The 17,586-nt window shown below is 39.2% G+C and overlaps 1 protein-coding gene across 1 annotated transcript; it reads right to left on the bottom strand.

Annotated features, from left to right (window-relative positions):
* Window positions 1–685: 685 nt before the first annotated feature.
* On the bottom strand, window positions 686–16,182 carry clcnk (chloride channel K). The gene is made up of 19 exons (XM_034590402.1): window positions 15,984–16,182; window positions 15,213–15,344; window positions 14,967–15,095; window positions 12,285–12,424; window positions 12,096–12,173; window positions 10,815–10,890; window positions 10,162–10,287; window positions 9,467–9,551; window positions 9,073–9,174; window positions 8,268–8,352; window positions 6,977–7,135; window positions 6,661–6,730; window positions 6,380–6,490; window positions 5,872–6,088; window positions 3,181–3,314; window positions 2,663–2,733; window positions 2,185–2,265; window positions 1,471–1,557; window positions 686–1,235 (listed from the first exon to the last, which is right to left on the bottom strand). Exons 1-19 carry the CDS (start codon window positions 16,132–16,134, stop codon window positions 1,197–1,199), a joined length of 2,073 nt encoding a protein of 690 aa, XP_034446293.1. The 5' UTR covers window positions 16,135–16,182; the 3' UTR covers window positions 686–1,196.
* Between the last annotated feature and the right edge of the window lie 1,404 nt (window positions 16,183–17,586).

Raw genomic sequence — 17,586 nt, 5'->3', positions numbered from 1 at the left:
TCGTACCTGGGCAGACATTGTTTAAGATCATAGACTGTATATGAAAATGGACAACATAACTCCACAAAGGTGAAGCCAGTGTCTCTATCTCCCCCTGTTGGCTGGCTACAGTATAGGCCATAAATCATGCCTCCTCTGTTAGTGGATGGGACATAAACAAAAAGTCAAAGTACACATAAAAAAAATCTTCTCCAAGATGGTTTCTCTCATCTAGGTAGTTCTTTTTACACTGATATTTTATTTACTAATACACTTTGTTTTTAACTAGTTATTTGATGCTATGACAATTGGGTGAAACGTCACGATGGACAGCTGAGACTGACACGCGATTGTTTGAGCACGTGTATTGGTGGGACCTTGATAATGTGGCTCCACCCCCTGATCACAACTGTACAAACTATGGCGTTAGTAGATTAATTTAACAACAATAATCATCTATTTTGATTTATGAAGTTTATTTATGATTCACCATTTTTTTGTCTTTATTAATCAGAGCATAAAAGCACTAACAATAATTTGGACTGCAATCAAGGTTTGTACGAATGTGGAGGCTTCTGGATACTTGGATGACAACACACCAGCAGTATGGATGCATGTAATGTATCTTTCCTAATGTTTTATTAAGTTTGAAAACCGAACCTTAAATCCCCAAATATGAGAACAATAGTTGCAAAACATGAGCAAGATTATGTCACAAAAGCAAGACAGAGAATAACAGAAGTTAAAAAACCCATCAATATAATATTATTACATGTGTAAAGTCTAAAATGTTGCATGATCAATATCTGTGTTTGATGTTAATGAATGGAAGTGTTGGGGCGAGATGTCCACTCAAAACCCATCAGCAGGGTTTTGATGTGTTCATTGATTAGTTATTGGCTTTTTGTTTTCATCCCCCCATGATCCCATTCTGGATCGAAACACTTTTGATATAGTTGTGTCACAAAGTGCAGTTCACTGATGAAGCACGTTTACTATCTCCTCAGTGGACAAAAGCCTTCAACTTTCATTAAAAGCCAAGACAATAAGCTCAGGTATTACAGGAGCCTCCAGCTAATGAAAGTTTTGTTTTATGTGGAAATGTTGTGATGCCAGGGCACTGAAGACATCGTGTCATTATAAGAGCCGGGCTTGGATTGATTCATGGATGCTTCAAAAAAGATCAAAGGATTCACGTAGTTCCTATGTGTGAAAGCTTAGATTTCTTTGGCCAAGTCCTCCAATATCTTCTTCATCTAGAGGATGAATTAGAGAAACAAATGGAGGGAGGGAGAGATATTATTAATTCATAATTTACCATTAAAACAATCTGCACAATATTAACCAATCCATACATGGATATAGTCGTGTTTATATGGATTAGACAAATGACAACTGAGGAAGGTAAGAAAATCCGGCTGCATCATTAAAACCAGTAAAGATTATACTGTTGGTGAGTGCAAATACACACAAAACATTATTGATCGATACCTGTGTCCATGTTAGTAACCCGACCAAACGTCCTCTCTCTGTGACAAACAAGGTCTGGTCTCCAACGACACTCAGTATTCTGTGGGCCTGCAATGACACAAGACATTTTCAAGTTTCTGACATATTAAAATTTACAATTTAGGTGACCATGCTGATTTGCTGTCTTTCTGCAAGTTAGATGAGAAAATTGATACCAAACTAAGTCATTTTAGCCACTTGGGGGCATCAATTAGTGCCAATCAGTAGTAAATCCTAAAATGACCAATTGGCATGCATTCATGGGAGGTTGATGTGAGCAAAATCACAGTCCTGGCAAGAATTTTTATTCTTTTAATTTTTATTCTGATATACAATAGATAATATATGCTAATAAATGTAAATAGTCATTTAGGACAAGGTCACCACTGCCCTCAAGGTGAATCGCAGCTAGTTTGGGTACAACAGCATTAATAGGTGCAAAGGTTCTCTGTGGACGGGCTCTGACAGAACTGACAATTTTTTCCTGTTAAATTATTTTACATTTGTATGTTTATGTTTGAATTAAACAAAGAGAGGAGAGCCAGGCTTCAAGTCGTTATGCTAAGCTAGGCTAACTAGCTGACTGGTATCAATCTTCTAATCTAAGTCTGTGGAAGAAAGGAAAAGATTATTTTACTTAAATTATAAACTATTCCTTCGTATTTGTCACAACTGTGTTACATTAGGTTCTCCTACCTCCTGAACAGTGTTGTGAGGTGATAACAGGACAGAGGTTGGATGGATACTACAGACCTCATCCAGATGTTTCTCCAGAGTCTGAAGAACAGCACAAACATATTCATACTTTAACATTTCTACCAGATGTGTGGTGTTTTCAGTAGAAATTATGATCCACAGTTAATACTGACTGCACACTTTATTGACTGTATGCTTGGGTGTTGCTACAGGCTCATAAATCCTTTTTCTGTTTTTGTTTTTTCTTTGGCAGTAGAAATGACAACAGCGTGTGCTTTCATGAGATTAGCATTTACATCAGGCAGCGACTGTCTGAGCATCCTGCTCCCGTCCTCCTTTGTGGAACTGTTTCACATTCAGTCAGTGTCAAACTGTCTGTAAAGACGTGGCCTGCCTTTTCAACAGTGTCAAACAGTTTAATCCTGCGCCTCCATCTGAACTCTGCGCTACACCATCTGAACTCAGTCCAGGCCTTTACCTCAGTCTTGGGGCGATGCAGGAAAATCAGCAGCTCTGATCGAAGCACGAACCCCAGTAAAATCTGTGACTCTTCAACAGGAGAAAAGAAAGGAAAATCAATCTTCTTTGCCACAGTCTGTAGCTTGAGTGTGTGCAGGTCTGTAGTGGGCTGTTTTGTCTGTCGCAAACTAAACTTGTCTGTTTGATTGCTGCTGAAAGGCTTAGCTGGCCGATTTACTATTTTCTCACTTGTCAGCTTGTCTCTATCGAAGTCCTTTCACGCTGCTGTATAGCCGCAGTTAGAATTTTTCCAAATATTCTCTCATAGATTCTCTCTCTTCTCTTCAGTGGCTCAATGTGATGCCACAACTATCTGTGACCAGAACCAATAATGTTTTGACAGGATCTTTTTTGAGATCCTGTTGATTTTTTACTTGATTTGTCAATACTCTCAATATATTCTATTTTTCATTATAAGATTTAGACAAAATGTGACTCATTAGCTAAAAGACCGGGGCTCAATACTTGTCTGCGCACCGTGGGACTCCACCACAGGGATTTGAGTTTCACTGCTGGTTTTGACAGCATGTTGAATCTCTGCTGAACCAGCTGCTTTCTGAAGCTGCACCGATTTCACTCCCAGAAACTGTCCAACTGTGGTGGAGGGAAGCCTGCGAGAGAGAAGAGTGATGTTACACCTGGAATAAAAGCAGCTCAGGTTGAATGAAATGAGCAAATGTAACAAGTAAATTGTCAATAAGTCAATATTAAAACGATTTTTTCAATGTTAATGGTTAAAAGAATTCAAGGATGAATGCTTTAATTTGATGATGGCTACACAAGGCGTGGTCTAAGCTGTATGTACTCAGACACAAACAAGGTTATGCACCAGTATGTGAAAACATTTTTTTATAGTTTATTTTTTCCTAAATTAAGTGTAAATGACATAAAAATACTTTAACTAAAAAAAAAAACTAAAATATAAACTGTAATCCACAAAGTCATACCGGAAATTACATTTTCTTACAGGTTGAATCAATTGCTGAGTGGTCTGGAAAGTTAAATTACATTGAATTCTACGTAAAATTAAAAAATATATACACATATTGCATGTATGAATTTGAATGTATGTGTTTGTATTTGTATCTGTATCTGTATCTGTATTTGAAAAAATCTCTGTTGAATAATTAAAGGTTTAGCCCTGAGGTTACTGTCCTATGATGACAGCTGGATGCTCCGACAGCGCAGTTCCTGCTGTCATCATAGACACAGCGCAGAGCTTTAAACCAGCTTTGAAAGGTTTTATTATTCCCAAAACATTTTTCAAATAGTTTGAGGTGTCCATCAGTCAAATGTATGATCCATGGGGTGTCTGGGTTTGAGGAGTATTTGAAGTCACCTCAGTTTGAACGCTGTTGACAACGAGCCGTTAGTAATGATGTCTTGATTTCTATCTCAGCGTGTTGTTATTAGTGGCTGTCAATCAGTCCGGTGACCGGCAGATAAAAGAAAAAAAGCTCAATGGTGCAGCTAACTGCTATCACCGAGGCAATATGGGGGCATACGTTCATCCCATGAGATTGCTATGATATTTACATCCTGACTACATTGGTCTACAAATCTCTACATTTAAATTTGTGTTCATATGAGTCATGGTAAGAATTCTTATTTGTCCTTTTACATTTCACACTTGCATGTGGCAGTGGTGGGATGTAACAAAGTACATTAACATTTTTCATGGATCTGTGATTTACCTAAGTACAAATTTCCAGGTACTTCTCACTTTTACTTCACTACATAATGTACATATCTGTACTTTCTACTCCAACACATTTTTATAATGCAATCCAAGACTGAGCCATGATGATGTAGTGGACTGTTTCATTATAGGCTACACTCAGCAAGTACACATATTTTAAGCACTTATATCATAAGTGAGCTTTCTGGCAGGTGTAGTGTCTGGGAAAATTGCATTACTCAGAAAGCTTGCATCACTAGAGATGCTTTCGTTGAACAGCTGCTGTCAGTTGCCACGTAAGACTCTCTAAATGTTATTTTTGTGTGTACGCTCATTTGTAGGTAAGGTTTTCCTCCCTCGGTGTACAAATTGAAAGTAATAGATGCGTGGGTGGTTCATGGGGTTCTTCATTATTAACAGTGACTCATCCATTACTTGGTCGGCTCCTGAGATTTTCTTGCTGTTTTAAAAAAAACACAAATAACACATTTCAGCCTCACAGGTTAGAGTCGATAGCTGAGTTATATGTATGGCAATTACAGGTGGCTGCGAGCCAGGCAAACAAGTGTAGCATGAACTACTATTTCTACACAATTACCACTAGCGAGGTAAACAATGAAAACTTTGTTCTGTGTTTGGTGCTATGAGAAATGACATCTTACTTAAATCTGAATGGTTGTCGCTCAGACTCTGTTCTTGTGCGCCATTTTTGTTTTTATTTAACTGCTAAATTGAACAGCTTTAAAAAGCATGGGTAATCGTCAGCTTGATAACACGCTAATGTTTGGTCCTGTGATATTTAGCAGCTTGGCACATTGGCATCTGGTCAAGATTTAGCAAGTAAGCATGCTATGTCAGCAATGATCTGAAAGTAAACACCTGAGGCCAACAGGGATTCAGTCATTAGTTTTTGAGGTATTGGTTCGTGAACAGAAGAGTTGGACAACATGAAAGTTTGACAAATTGTTGGTTGTACTTGGTTCATTAGTGTAACAATAGAATTGTTGTTCCTAGTTTGTATTGTTCCGGGGAGCAATACGAGTGTGATCCCCTAGAGTTGCTATTAGTGAAGCCAACCTAAACATCTCAGTTTTTAATTTTCTCACGTCCTATAGAAAACCAAAAAAATTGTTGTTTGAGAATTTTCATGCTGTGACCAAAAAAGAAAGGAAGTTGGTGGTGTTTATTTTTTTAAAAGTGGTCCACTGATCCAATAAGAACTCGAAACTCACCTGCAGCAGCTAAAATGGATTTAGAGGAGGCCATCGCCGAGACTGAGCCATGATGATGTAGTGGACCGTTTCATTAGGTTACAGGCTAATCGGCAAGTTGGCTACTTTTACTTTTAACACTATCAAGTGCAAAAAACTAAAAATGTGTTGGTTGAGAATTTTCATGCTCTGACAAAAAAATGATCTTTACGGTCTTACACTCAAAATATGCTAAAGACTAATCATCATGTACTTAACACTGACACTTTTTAATCTTACCGAGGGCATGCTTTCTTCAGAGAGGGCAGGTGTGGGAGCCTCTTGCTGATAGAGAGGGCGTCGTAGAAGGATGGGCGGTGTCCCGAGCGAGCAAGGGCATTGGCCAGGAGAGTGGCGAGGAGAACGGGCACGGCATGGCTACACTGGCCGGTAAGCTCGATGGCCAGGAGAGCTGGGGACAAGGTGTGTGTCACAGCCCCAGATAGAGCTGCTGCACCTTTAATTCAGAAAAACATTTTTGAGAACTATAGCTCATACTCAAGATATGTGGATGCCTATCAGTCTACTTAATCCAATTTGTTAAATTAACCCAATTAACATCCTGCACATCTTTCCAAAAATAATCTAATTAATAAAAATTGGTATATGATATATTTTTGGTAGATTTTGTGTGAAACAAGAAAGAAGAATTAAGGAACATGTAAGAGGACTAAAAACGGTGCACGTATACAGGCAGGACTTCATGTCGGACCATTAGTAAAATAAAAAATGTATATTGTTTATCTACCAGCCAGTGCGTAGCCCCCAGGATTTATGGAAACCTGCTGCTGGTCTGACGTCCCTCCAATGGAAAACACATATGCTACTCCTTCTCCATGCAAACGGCCCAAAGCTGCCCCTAGGAAAAAGAATAACACATCACAAGAGTTTCTCTATGTTTATATTCCAGGAAACCCCTCACAGAGTTTTCACATTGTGGTGAGAGGATGCTCTGAGGCAAATCCCTCACACTTAAATTTTCGTTATTTTGAAAATGAAGCTTGTCGCTTCCCTTTCCCCCCCACTCACCATAGACAAAGACTGGCATGAAGTATCCAGCTGGAACGGGCAGAGTGCAGGCGAGGACCAACATCCACATCTCAGAAGAAACAACAACACAAACTGTCAAATCCCTGTCAAACAGCCACAGCAGCTCTGTGAGCATGAGTCACTGTCAGTCTGTGAGCAGGGAAATCGCAGCGAATAGATGTTAAATCAGGTCAACTCCTCCACCTCCTTGTAAGCAATACAAAGACTGGTAGAATAAACTGTTTGCATTGCAAAAATGTCCACACGGGGGTTATCTTGTTGACAGACATAGGTTTTGTGTTATCATTGTGTGTACCTTCATGAGCAGAAAGAAAGCCAAAGAGAGGTAGACAGGACTCCCTGACGAGCTCCACTCCGACAAAGGCTCAGGCTGCAGCTGCACAGAGGCATTCTGGTGCTGAGAGCTCCACTGCCTGCTGTCCAGTAAGGAGGTGAGGAGCTGATTCATGGTATACTGGGAAAGAAATGTCATTCACATTACTTTCTGAAATGCAGTGGATGCTGTTGTGAAACAAAAGATCAATATGGCACTACAATTAAAACAATTTGAATTGCTAAAAAAGACTTTTCAACATTCCTCTGGCACTCAGGTTCAGCCCAAGTTCAAAATCTTAGAAATGGGTTAAAACATATAAAGTTTAATTTGTATACAAGAATGAATAGTCTTTAGTCAGACCTGGCTTTCTATCGGTGGGGGAATTTAACAAGGTCATTTTACAAAAATCCAAGCGCGAGAGCAGAAATCAAGTAGCAAACTGAACCACAGGACATTTGTGCAGCAGGAGCAGAGCAAATGCGCATGTGAGAAGGGGCTATTTGAGAGAGACGTCAGGGTTTTGAGGTAAAGCTTTAGAAAATCTGAATGTGAAATGAAGAAATAATACTCTCAAAATGAAAGAGCATGCTCTCGCATAAAAAAAACTCCATAATGCAGCATCAGAAGAAGAAGAGGGGGGTTAGGGTCAAGATGTGACATTCACAAGTGTTGGAGGTACCAACATAGAGGATTCGTTTTTCTCTTGAGCTGTGCATCATATTCACATAACTCCATGTCAAGTATAATGACCTTGGCAAAGGGCTGAAACACTGAGTCCAAATCAGACTACACATCCTCATCGAGGATATGTGTAAAGAAAAGTCTTCATGCCGACAACAACAAGATAGAGCTGATTTCATGATGCACTATTCCACCTCAGTGAAATTCACATCCCAGAGTTCAACCCTCTCTGCAATCAGTTCGATATTACAACCATCATCGAACAGGAGCATCATTTTCTCAAAGAATATTGCACAGTCATGAAACCACTCACTGTGGCGTTGGACATGTTGCACAATGATGGTTAAGTGTCAGTCTCCAAAGATCATTCGGAAATTGTGTTGTTTAAGACCCTGGTGTGAAACCACAATTGTGACAAACTGTACTATGGCATCATGCTATAGTACAAGAAATGCCATTTGAAATCTGAGAGACGAATGCATATGAATATTTTTTGTGAAAGTACAGATTTAGGTCAGAGTTAATTAATGGACTAGCAATGAATTCAGTTTCCACCTAGAACAAATAGTCGTAGAGAGCTGATTCCCACCTTAGATGCCATGAATTGTCCGGCAGAGTGGGGAAACGTGACAGATGCCAGGAGGAAGGCCACCAAGCCTGAGTATAGACCCTTCCTGCAGACAGACATTCACAAATAGACACCATTGTTACAGAGTCATGCTCGTTTTCAATTATTAAAAAAATTGGCATTTTTATCAGTTGAGTGCTTCTTGTGACAACATCAGAATAAACATCAGCCCTGCACGTACTCTGCTCTTTATCTAGTATATGCTTTCACATGAGGGACCTGGGCCCAGATTAATACACTTGACCTTGAGAAACTGTCGGATTTCTCTAAAATATTGTAAGGTCTTGACCTTACTGTGTGAAGTGTCTGGAGAAAAAGTGTGTTGTGATATCGCACTATAAAGATTACATTTGATTTAATTGAATTGAATTGTTTGTTTGAATAGTATGAACACTGTGGAGTGGGCACAGTTTGCATCAGAAATGAAAACTACTGCAAGTGGTGGAGTGGAGGAGGGGGTCAGTCATATACAGCCACGTTATAATATATAAACAATGTAGGTCATACCTAACGTGAAAATGTCTTTGTGAATTCTTTTACCCACAATTTATAGATATTTATTATTATTATGTAAATATAGCTTGAAATGCCCCAAATTATTTGATATGCTGCAGGTGCAATATAACGGAAGACGTCATATTTTTGCAGCACTGACCCATAAAACTGTTTGAATTGATACTCCAGACAAAATCTCCCGAGTCAGTGTTACGCAGCATGGTGACTCATCACAATACAGCTTTCACATTGTAAAGGACTGAGCTCTCACTCTGTCGTCAGCATCTTGACGAAGGCCGTGTTTGTTTTGGTAAATCGCAGCATCCACCGATGGCAGAAGAGGTAGCAGCAGCTCACAGCTCCACACAGCAGCCTGTTTTCAGAGAGAGAGAGAGCCAGCTGAATCCACAGGGAGAGACAAGAGGCTTATTTTAACCCTGGGAGCAATAGTCTATCAAATGTCATTAGGATCTTCAAGGGGAGGAGGAGGACTGGAAATGATCGAATGAATGAAAGGAAAAAAAATTAAATGCCAACTAGAAAGGAAGGAAAACATAAAAGAACTGGTCAAATGATTTTTATTGTTAATGATATGAGTATGACCACCAAATGTCAGCTCTAATTTGTAAGACAGGAACAAACAGACGTCATGTAAATGCACTTACCCTAACAAAGCAAACAGCAGAATCTCCAGCGGGTAGAAAGGTAAAGCAGTGGGGAAATTAGTTTTGAACAGCGCCTGAAGAGTCTCTGTGGAGACAGAATAAATTGGAGTTATCGCTCTTCTTTCTCCCACAGCTTTTCAAAAAATTCAATCTTCCCTTACTTTATTGTATTATAATGAAATATACAATCTGTCATCCTACATGATTCTGCAAATGCTGTTCCTGGTTACTGTTGTGACAGGTGATTATATAGCTGTCAACATTATCAACAAGCTAAAATGACAGTCTAGCTTGTATTGCGACTCTCCAGGAAAATGCTCAAACCAAACTCAATTTAGAAATGACCATTCTTTTTGGCAAGCATACATTCAGAAAAATATGAAATACAAGATATTTTACAAATTGTTAGGGCTGTCTGTTGATTTCAGCAAACGCACTACATTGTCCTAAAGTACGTGGACAGGAGAACATTACAGCCTCATTACTAACCGATCCAAATCTTCAGCAAGGGCTCTCAAACAGGGGATTTGCCGCCACACTAAACTCAAAGAGCATACATAAATACAATCTCAGCTTTGGGATCATGTTATTGGCTTTGTGGTCACTTTTCCTCAGACTATTGTGACAGTGATTCTAAATTGAACCTTATCCTTGACAACCGTGAGTTGGCGAGTGGTGATCCGGGCCTCCTTTACCTCCATCTCCACTCCACACCGCGAAGAGGCGGGAGGTCAACGCCCCGCAGGCAGCTGAGAAGAAACACGGGACGTAATGCCTCAGGGCAAAGTGAGAAGACATCACCTCCACGCTGAACAACACACCTCCAAGAGCAGAGGTGAGGGAGAGACAAAGGTACAACAGAAAAATAGAAGAGGGTGTTTAAGTCGCCTTAGACAAAACAGCAGCAGGTATTGTCAAGTTTAAAGAGTAGGTGTTTTTCTGCCTTTATATGTAGAAAGAAAAAGTCCCATGAAAATCCAATATTAAAAAATACGTATAATTCAGGTGTTAATAAACAGATTCATATTTTATAGACATTATCACATATGAATATGACATGTGAATTCATTTTTCAGGCTGAGTACAAATGGAGTTTGAACCTGAGGTGCTGGACACCCAGCAAGGTTTCAAAAAGGAAATCACCTGTGATGTGCGAAATCAAAGATGGAAGAGGTGAGAGAAAAGGATGATGGGGGAGCAGCGGTGTAGGACGAGAGTTCAAATGGACGGGTAAATATGTGACGCTTATGAAACTGAAATCAAAGGTGGATGCATTAACCAGACACATGTGAGAAGGACAGATATAGTGAGAGTAAGTATTTCGATGCTTAATGCCGAACCGCCTCACCACTGATGGGAGCTCCAAAGCAGCTGGCTACACCGACCGCAGCAGCTACAACCAACATTTCTCCAGCTCCTTTGTCCTAAAAGACAGAGTCTATAATTTAAACATCTTTTGTGTATTTGTTTTTACATATTAGAGAAATACGATAACATAGAAAGTGATTTTTTAAAACATTATTTTTAAAATATATAACATTCCCAGTTTGTCCATTTCTGTCGAAGAATTTAACAGTCCCTTTCCTTTTAGGGAGAGCAACATTTACCTTGGAGTTATTTAATGTCATAATACATAAAAACATAATCGAGTATATTCTTTTGAAAAAAGCTTCTCTCAGCACTGCTTTCAATCTTGTTTATTTATTTGCTTTTTGGCCACTTGAGGGCAGAACACAGCATCTCTCACATGATCGCCCTTTTGTGACTGTGTCAGTGATCAGTTGCGAATTTAAAGAGAACGTGGGGCAACATTTGTATTTTGACAAATAAATCTTGGCAATATAGATAGTTATGTGCACATTGTTCCCAGTATATGATCAGAAAAGACAGCAAGAGTGAAATTATACGCACAACAGTGTTGATTTGGAATTAGGTTATATCACATGTCAAATGAACGTAAGTCCAATATTCTCTCTCCTTTTCGTTTTGTTTTGGTTGGATTTGTTCATTTTTACCAGGGGTGATGTCCTGTGGTCCCGATAGTGATCCTTGTTGTAAATATTACTTGGGACAGTATAATTAATTAACTTTCGGGGTTGATTGTTGGTGGTGTGGTTTTGGGGGGACGACACCCCTGCAGAGAATTAAACACACGCAGCAAAAGCAGTATCTTGTTATGCTGAATCCTGCCTGCCTGTCGGCCGAAGATGATAATGTTTTAATGGATGTTTTAACTGCCAATGACACAGGTAGGATTTCTCACTCAGTTTCAACGTTTAGACTTAGTTAGCAACAATAAGGATGTTCAACTGCACATATAAATTATTTATCTCCTCACACGCAACCCTCTCTCTTATACTGGATAGGGGTATAGCAGAGAGCGGATGGCAAAATGAACAGGTTGTTTAAGGGGGAAGCTTTTTTCCTTCATCCCCCTACGAACCATCTACTGCCTAAGGGAAATAGCTGGCTAGCATTTAGCTATCTGTTAAAAGCTCCACCAACTAACCCTGACTTTGTCTGTCTGCAATTTGATGCTACACAGTTTTATTCAGAAGTAAAAGGGTGTAATTTTATAAAAAAGCAAGTGGTAAAGCCTTCACTAAAATTGAATTACTTGTGATTTTACCTTCTTTTTGTCTTGTATGAGAGTGCAGAGTTTGCTAAGGTAGGCTCCCACCATGGTGGAAAGATGCACAAGCGGACCCTGATGATAGGAGGAACAAAAACATTAATAACTCATAATGAAGCTAACACACAATTTTAAAGATAGCTACATATTTTGTATGGTAGACAGGTACACTGGGAGGTCTCTCACCACTTTGCCCAGGGAAACAGTGCTGCCTGCTGCCAGTACACAGATAAGGCCCAGGAACTTGGCAAACATATTAGTGAGAGACAAGTAATGAGGCATTTCAATGCCAGCCAGCATTGTTCGTACCTCTGGTATCCCCGAGCCTAGAGAGAAATAAACAACAGGACAAGATTCTGGAAAAGCCCGAAGGTTCTAAATAAATCAAAAACTTCAATTAAAGCCATTCAAAGTTAATAAAGGGGAATAGTTTCAGAATAATTCAACAGAGGTTAAAGGAGATAGAAAGACCTTCTGTGGGATGTAAAGGAAAATCAGCATAAAACAAACAAAGTAATAATAAAGGATGAGTCTGTTTTAGATTGGTAATGTTTACACCATGTCATCAGGTTGGGTTTGAGAGTCTGGTCTCACAAATCAGACACATTTTAAATTCTCCTGAAATCTTTTGTCCTGACAGTGAGAGGGCAGTGTTGCCAGTCTACAGAGGAGTGGGGAGTACAGATACAAGCCATAAACATGGACCCAAAGCTTACTGAGGTAAGACCTGGCTGGTGAAAGTCAGGGGAGGACAGGGGAAAGACAAGGGAAAGACAGGGGGGAGACAGGGGGGAGACAGGGGGAGACAGGGTGAGGGCCTGTGAGAAAAGTAGAACCATGTTCTCTAACAAATAACAATCAGCCTGAGGTGGACTGATAATTGGAGAGTGACAAAGTCCAGACCTGCCACTGGACTGAACACATAACAGCCTCAGTCTGAATTTCTGGCTTCCATTGGCCTTAACAATGCCCATGTCATTCTGAAACATCAATAACATTTCTTCATTACCTTCATCCATCTATTAGCTTCATTATCTTTAAATCCTTTTAATCGTTAAAGTTATTGACTTTTTTTTAGGAATTTTTCCCCAACCTAGTCGAGGATTAAGGACAACTGTTAAATCAAAAATTTAATTTTAATAACATTAAAAGCATTCTGCAGCATTTTCTCAGACAATTAAGGGTTACCAGGAGATCATCTTATATTCAGCAATAATAAGAGTAAAGTAAATCTAAGAAAGAACAAAGAAATAAAAACCCTATTGGATCAGAAGTCTTGTGTCATAAGCCTAGTAATTGTAATCAGAAACTGTGTCTTGATTAAAAGGTCAAGACATGGAACGATTTTGTAGATAAGAGCTTAAAGTTCTACCTTTGGGGGATATCAAGACAGACTTTTGTCCTGAAATATTGATTCATCCGAAAATTAGAGAACAGATTCAAATAGAACTCTTTCTGAAATTAGGAAAAATCTATTAAAGTAGATCAAGCTGACAACAATATGGGAGTCCATGAAGACTTCTGACTTTATATCTACTGAGGATTGTTAAAAATGTCTGTGGTGTATCACTTCAAGTGTCCTGGTTGAAGAGATGATAATATATGCCACTCCGAGGACTGCCTGATTTCCAGATTACGTTGGTGAACACAATCAGCTGCGGTTAATATACAATACAAGTAAAATAGCTGTAATTACAGTAAATGTTCCGACATACTGCAGCTTAAAGGAGCTTTCGCTGTCAGCAGACATAAACCTTCCTTGACATCATCAGCCCCATGTACTCGTGCAATCAGCTGGATCATCTGGAATGTATTAGCTGCTGTTTGCGTGGCACCTCTGTCTGCGCCTGATGATGATTTTCAATTATAAAGACCATCTTGTGATTGGATCAAACCAGCTGCAACGCCTGGTACTATGTCGACATTCTGGCACCAGAAGGCCTAATCACTTGTCAACACTTCATTGCAGTACGGGAACTCAGTACTCATGGGTCAGACCAAAGCAATCATCGAACTCAGCTTTCATTTTCAGACAGACAGAACCAGGTATAAGCCTTGGCTGCATATTAAGATACTAAAACATATCTGCAGAACGAGAGTATACCTACTTCTACATGCTATATCTGAGTGACTGTAAAACTAGAAAGAGAGAATTAACTACATGCCATATGTAACACAGCATCAAATTTATATCATTGATGCATCTGTGATACTACTACATTGCTTGCTGTCATGGTAACCACATTGTGATTTCATGCCCGTTACATTAGGGCTGTCTTATGTCCCAGTCCATCTTTTACTGCAGTGTCAGTACCACACATCCACATTCGAAGATGGACAATAGAGACCCCCTCTTCCTGGAATTACATTACACTTTAAAAGCAGATCAAATCATTGCTGACTTTTCATACGCACGTCCCCCTTTAAAACTTGCTGAATTTTACAGGAAATATCCCACTTGACTTTCACTCAAGGCCTTTTACTTTAGATAGGAATGAAAGATGTGTGCCAAATTTAAGATATAGTGGCAAGTACTTCAAGAATCTATGTGGTTTTAATTTATAAATTTGTCTCAAAACATAGACTTATTTTTATAAGATTCTTATCTCCTGTCTGTTTTAACGAATAACTATCATCCTATATTGTCCACACTGAATCCATTACTCAAACATTCACATTGTAGTATGGAAAAAGAATGTAAAGCCTGAGGCTCATTAAACTGTCAGCACTCAGTAAATCCAGTGAATGAAAGCAGATTGGAGGTCTTTGTGTTTTGTGGAGTCACTCTACTGTGAGTGATGACAACAGTGATGAAACAAAAGTTGATTTGAATTTTTTTGAATGAACACTGAATTATGTATGACCGACCTGTGGAGAAGGGACAGATGTTGTGGGAGAATGATGATGCGACAGCACAGAGGCATGCTGGGTAAAGAGTCCAACAGAAGAACTGCAGCAGACTGTTGCCCTCTAGATTCACATAAAGCCATTGGTGAGCTGCAAGTGAAGTGAGAGAGACATCAATTGTTTCTTCCCTTTGCTCTCTCTCTCTCTCTCTCTCTCTCTCTCTCTCTCTCTCTCTCTCTCTCTCTCTCTCTCTCTCTGTGTGTGTACCTCTCAGCAGTTTTGTTACACTCAGGTCCATGAGAAAGCTGAGGAAGGCCATCATGACGCCGAGAGCAGCGTAGCCGTACCACTCCATCCCACACATTGATCCCAGACAACGCCTCAGACCCAGCAGCCACTCTGTGGACACAACGTGTGCGTTAACCTTCCTGCGTTACAATTAAACACAGTATATTTAGATTTCTTCATACACAGGGGCCTTTTCTGGGTTTGAACTGATACTCAAATACAGAGCTTGTAGGGCAATTGGCTGAATTTATTTATAGAGCACACTATCACACACCGTATATATCTTAATATATACTGAATATCTTAATGGTAATTATAAGCCAGCAGTGCCCTCTAATAGCATCCATTCCATATCTATACTGATAATCCTCTTGAGGGTCACTGGGGGGGTGCACAGCATATCGCAGGGCAAACATTCAGAGAAGAACAACAATTTACATTCACACCTATATGGTAAATTATGAGTCTTAACCTAATTTAATTAACCTAACCGCAATCTATCTAATCTATAATATTAGTAGAAGTATTAGTGATAAATATTAATAAGGTATCAAAAATCTGTATTGAGGCATTATCATATAAATAGTATTATGGTAAGAATGTCTACAACCACATTGATCATGTTGTCCTTGAAGTCAACCATAATCTATGACATCTCAGATTAAGGTCAAACTAAGATCAAATTCATGTATGTTATCACAAGCATAATGAAGTTACTCTGTGAGCTATTGATTTGACATTCAGTCTGACCTTTGATAATGGCACGGGGCCGTTGGTATGGTTTCCATGGATCAGAGAAGAGCGGACTCTTATAATGGGATGTCTCGTATTGATCTTCTCGCTCTTGGTTGTTGCTCTCTCCACCTCTTTCTCTCCCAGGAGCCTCAACCAGACTTTCCATTCTGCCTTGAAGTGGTTGTGTTATTGTGAGGTTAACACAGGCTCAAACAAACACTGTATGAATAGAGGTTAAAAAATATCAATGACCAAATCCACGTTTTAGTTACTACAGCTACAGCGAAATTCGAATGCAGACAGACTTACCTTGGAAGTGGTATGGTTGTGTTTTGGTGTTGTGTAGTGAAGGTGAGTCAGTAGCTCAGCTGACCTCTTTGAAGGGATTAGCATATTGAGCAGTCATGGTTGAAAAGTTTGCTAATAACTCTATGGAGGAAAGTGCCCTTCATCTGTCTTGTGCAGAGTTAGAGAAAAAATACATTTCATGCTACTCAACTTTTGAATAGATTCCTGGTCATATCATTAACCACGCTGCAGAAAAAAATTATAATCTCATAATACCTGATCGTAGAAATGTAAACATAAGATATAACAACTAGTAAAACAGATTATCATGATAATGTATTAATTTATGTTTCAGCTTATCATAAACCTACACTTAACAAGGTCAAGAAGTAACTTACTAGTACGTAATACTGTATGTTGGTAAAGACACCATGTGGATAGACTTTATACGATCATTTGCAGAAAAATATAACAAGAATTGTAAAGATAAAGACAATAGATTCTCTCAAAGTCCCAGCACTTTATTAAACCCCCTAAAACTTTGTTTTAGGCGGTATTCAAAATGTTTGTGATGAAAAAATTCAAACCAGGAAGACTCTACACCTTCCTTCCTTCCTCATTTCATGATTTGGATCCATGAAAATGTTAATATGGCCGAGGCCCTCTGACAAATCATGACCAAAACAATCAAATCAGCAAGTGGTTGTGAATGTCTACATCATCATTTCCAAACATCTTCGTTCAAAAACGGGGCCAGGAGTTTCCAAACTTCTCTGTTTTAGCGGCTATTAAACTCCAGGAAGTGTGGACACCAGGTGTATCTATAGCAGTGATGTGTGGTATGGCCGTAGCCTCAGACTGGCATTTGTTTACTGCAGTGTCCGGTTGGAAATACTCAGCCATGGTGTTGACTGCTTATTTTCCACAAAGTATGTCTTTTATCATATGATTGGCAAAAGGGGGACATTTGTTTTTAAAAACTTGATTTAAACTTCAAGAAGCACAGGAAGTACTTTCAATGTAATATAGATGGGAAGTTGATATTCTATCAACAACAGAACAGCTGGTCACCTTTGAAGAGCTATATGGTAAAATATGCAATAAAAATGTGTTGATGTATTAAGAAAAATGGTTACACTGGCTGTGGTAGTACACATAGATATATATTTTTCAATAAGAGCATGAGAAATAGATTTTCTACCGATGCTTTTAAACTGGTCGCATTGACTTGTATCTTTTCTCGTCATTGACAGCTCACCCTGCTGAGAGCTGCTGCCTCATCATCACCTTGTCTTTTCCATGAGGAGATCTCCTGCAGGTTTCCTTCCCA

This window comes from Hippoglossus hippoglossus, chromosome 7, assembly GCF_009819705.1.
Source record: "Hippoglossus hippoglossus isolate fHipHip1 chromosome 7, fHipHip1.pri, whole genome shotgun sequence".
In the NCBI taxonomy this organism is placed as follows: domain Eukaryota; kingdom Metazoa; phylum Chordata; class Actinopteri; order Pleuronectiformes; family Pleuronectidae; genus Hippoglossus; species Hippoglossus hippoglossus.
The sequence above is the reverse complement of the archived record's forward strand: the minus strand, read 5'-3'. Positions and strand labels throughout refer to the sequence as shown.

Bases quoted from the DNA above. Each gene is read 5' to 3' on its own strand.
- clcnk (XM_034590402.1), bottom strand. From the start codon at position 16,134: ATGGAAAGTCTGGTTGAGGCTCCTGGGAGAGAAAGAGGTGGAGAGAGC. The intron at 6,491-6,660 runs GTGAGTGGGGGG...TCTTTTTCCTAG, and splicing joins CATGCCAGTCTTTGTCTATG to GGGCAGCTTTGGGCCGTTTG. The intron at 1,558-2,184 runs GTAGGAGAACCT...GTGTCATTGCAG, and splicing joins CTCACAACACTGTTCAGGAG to GCCCACAGAATACTGAGTGT.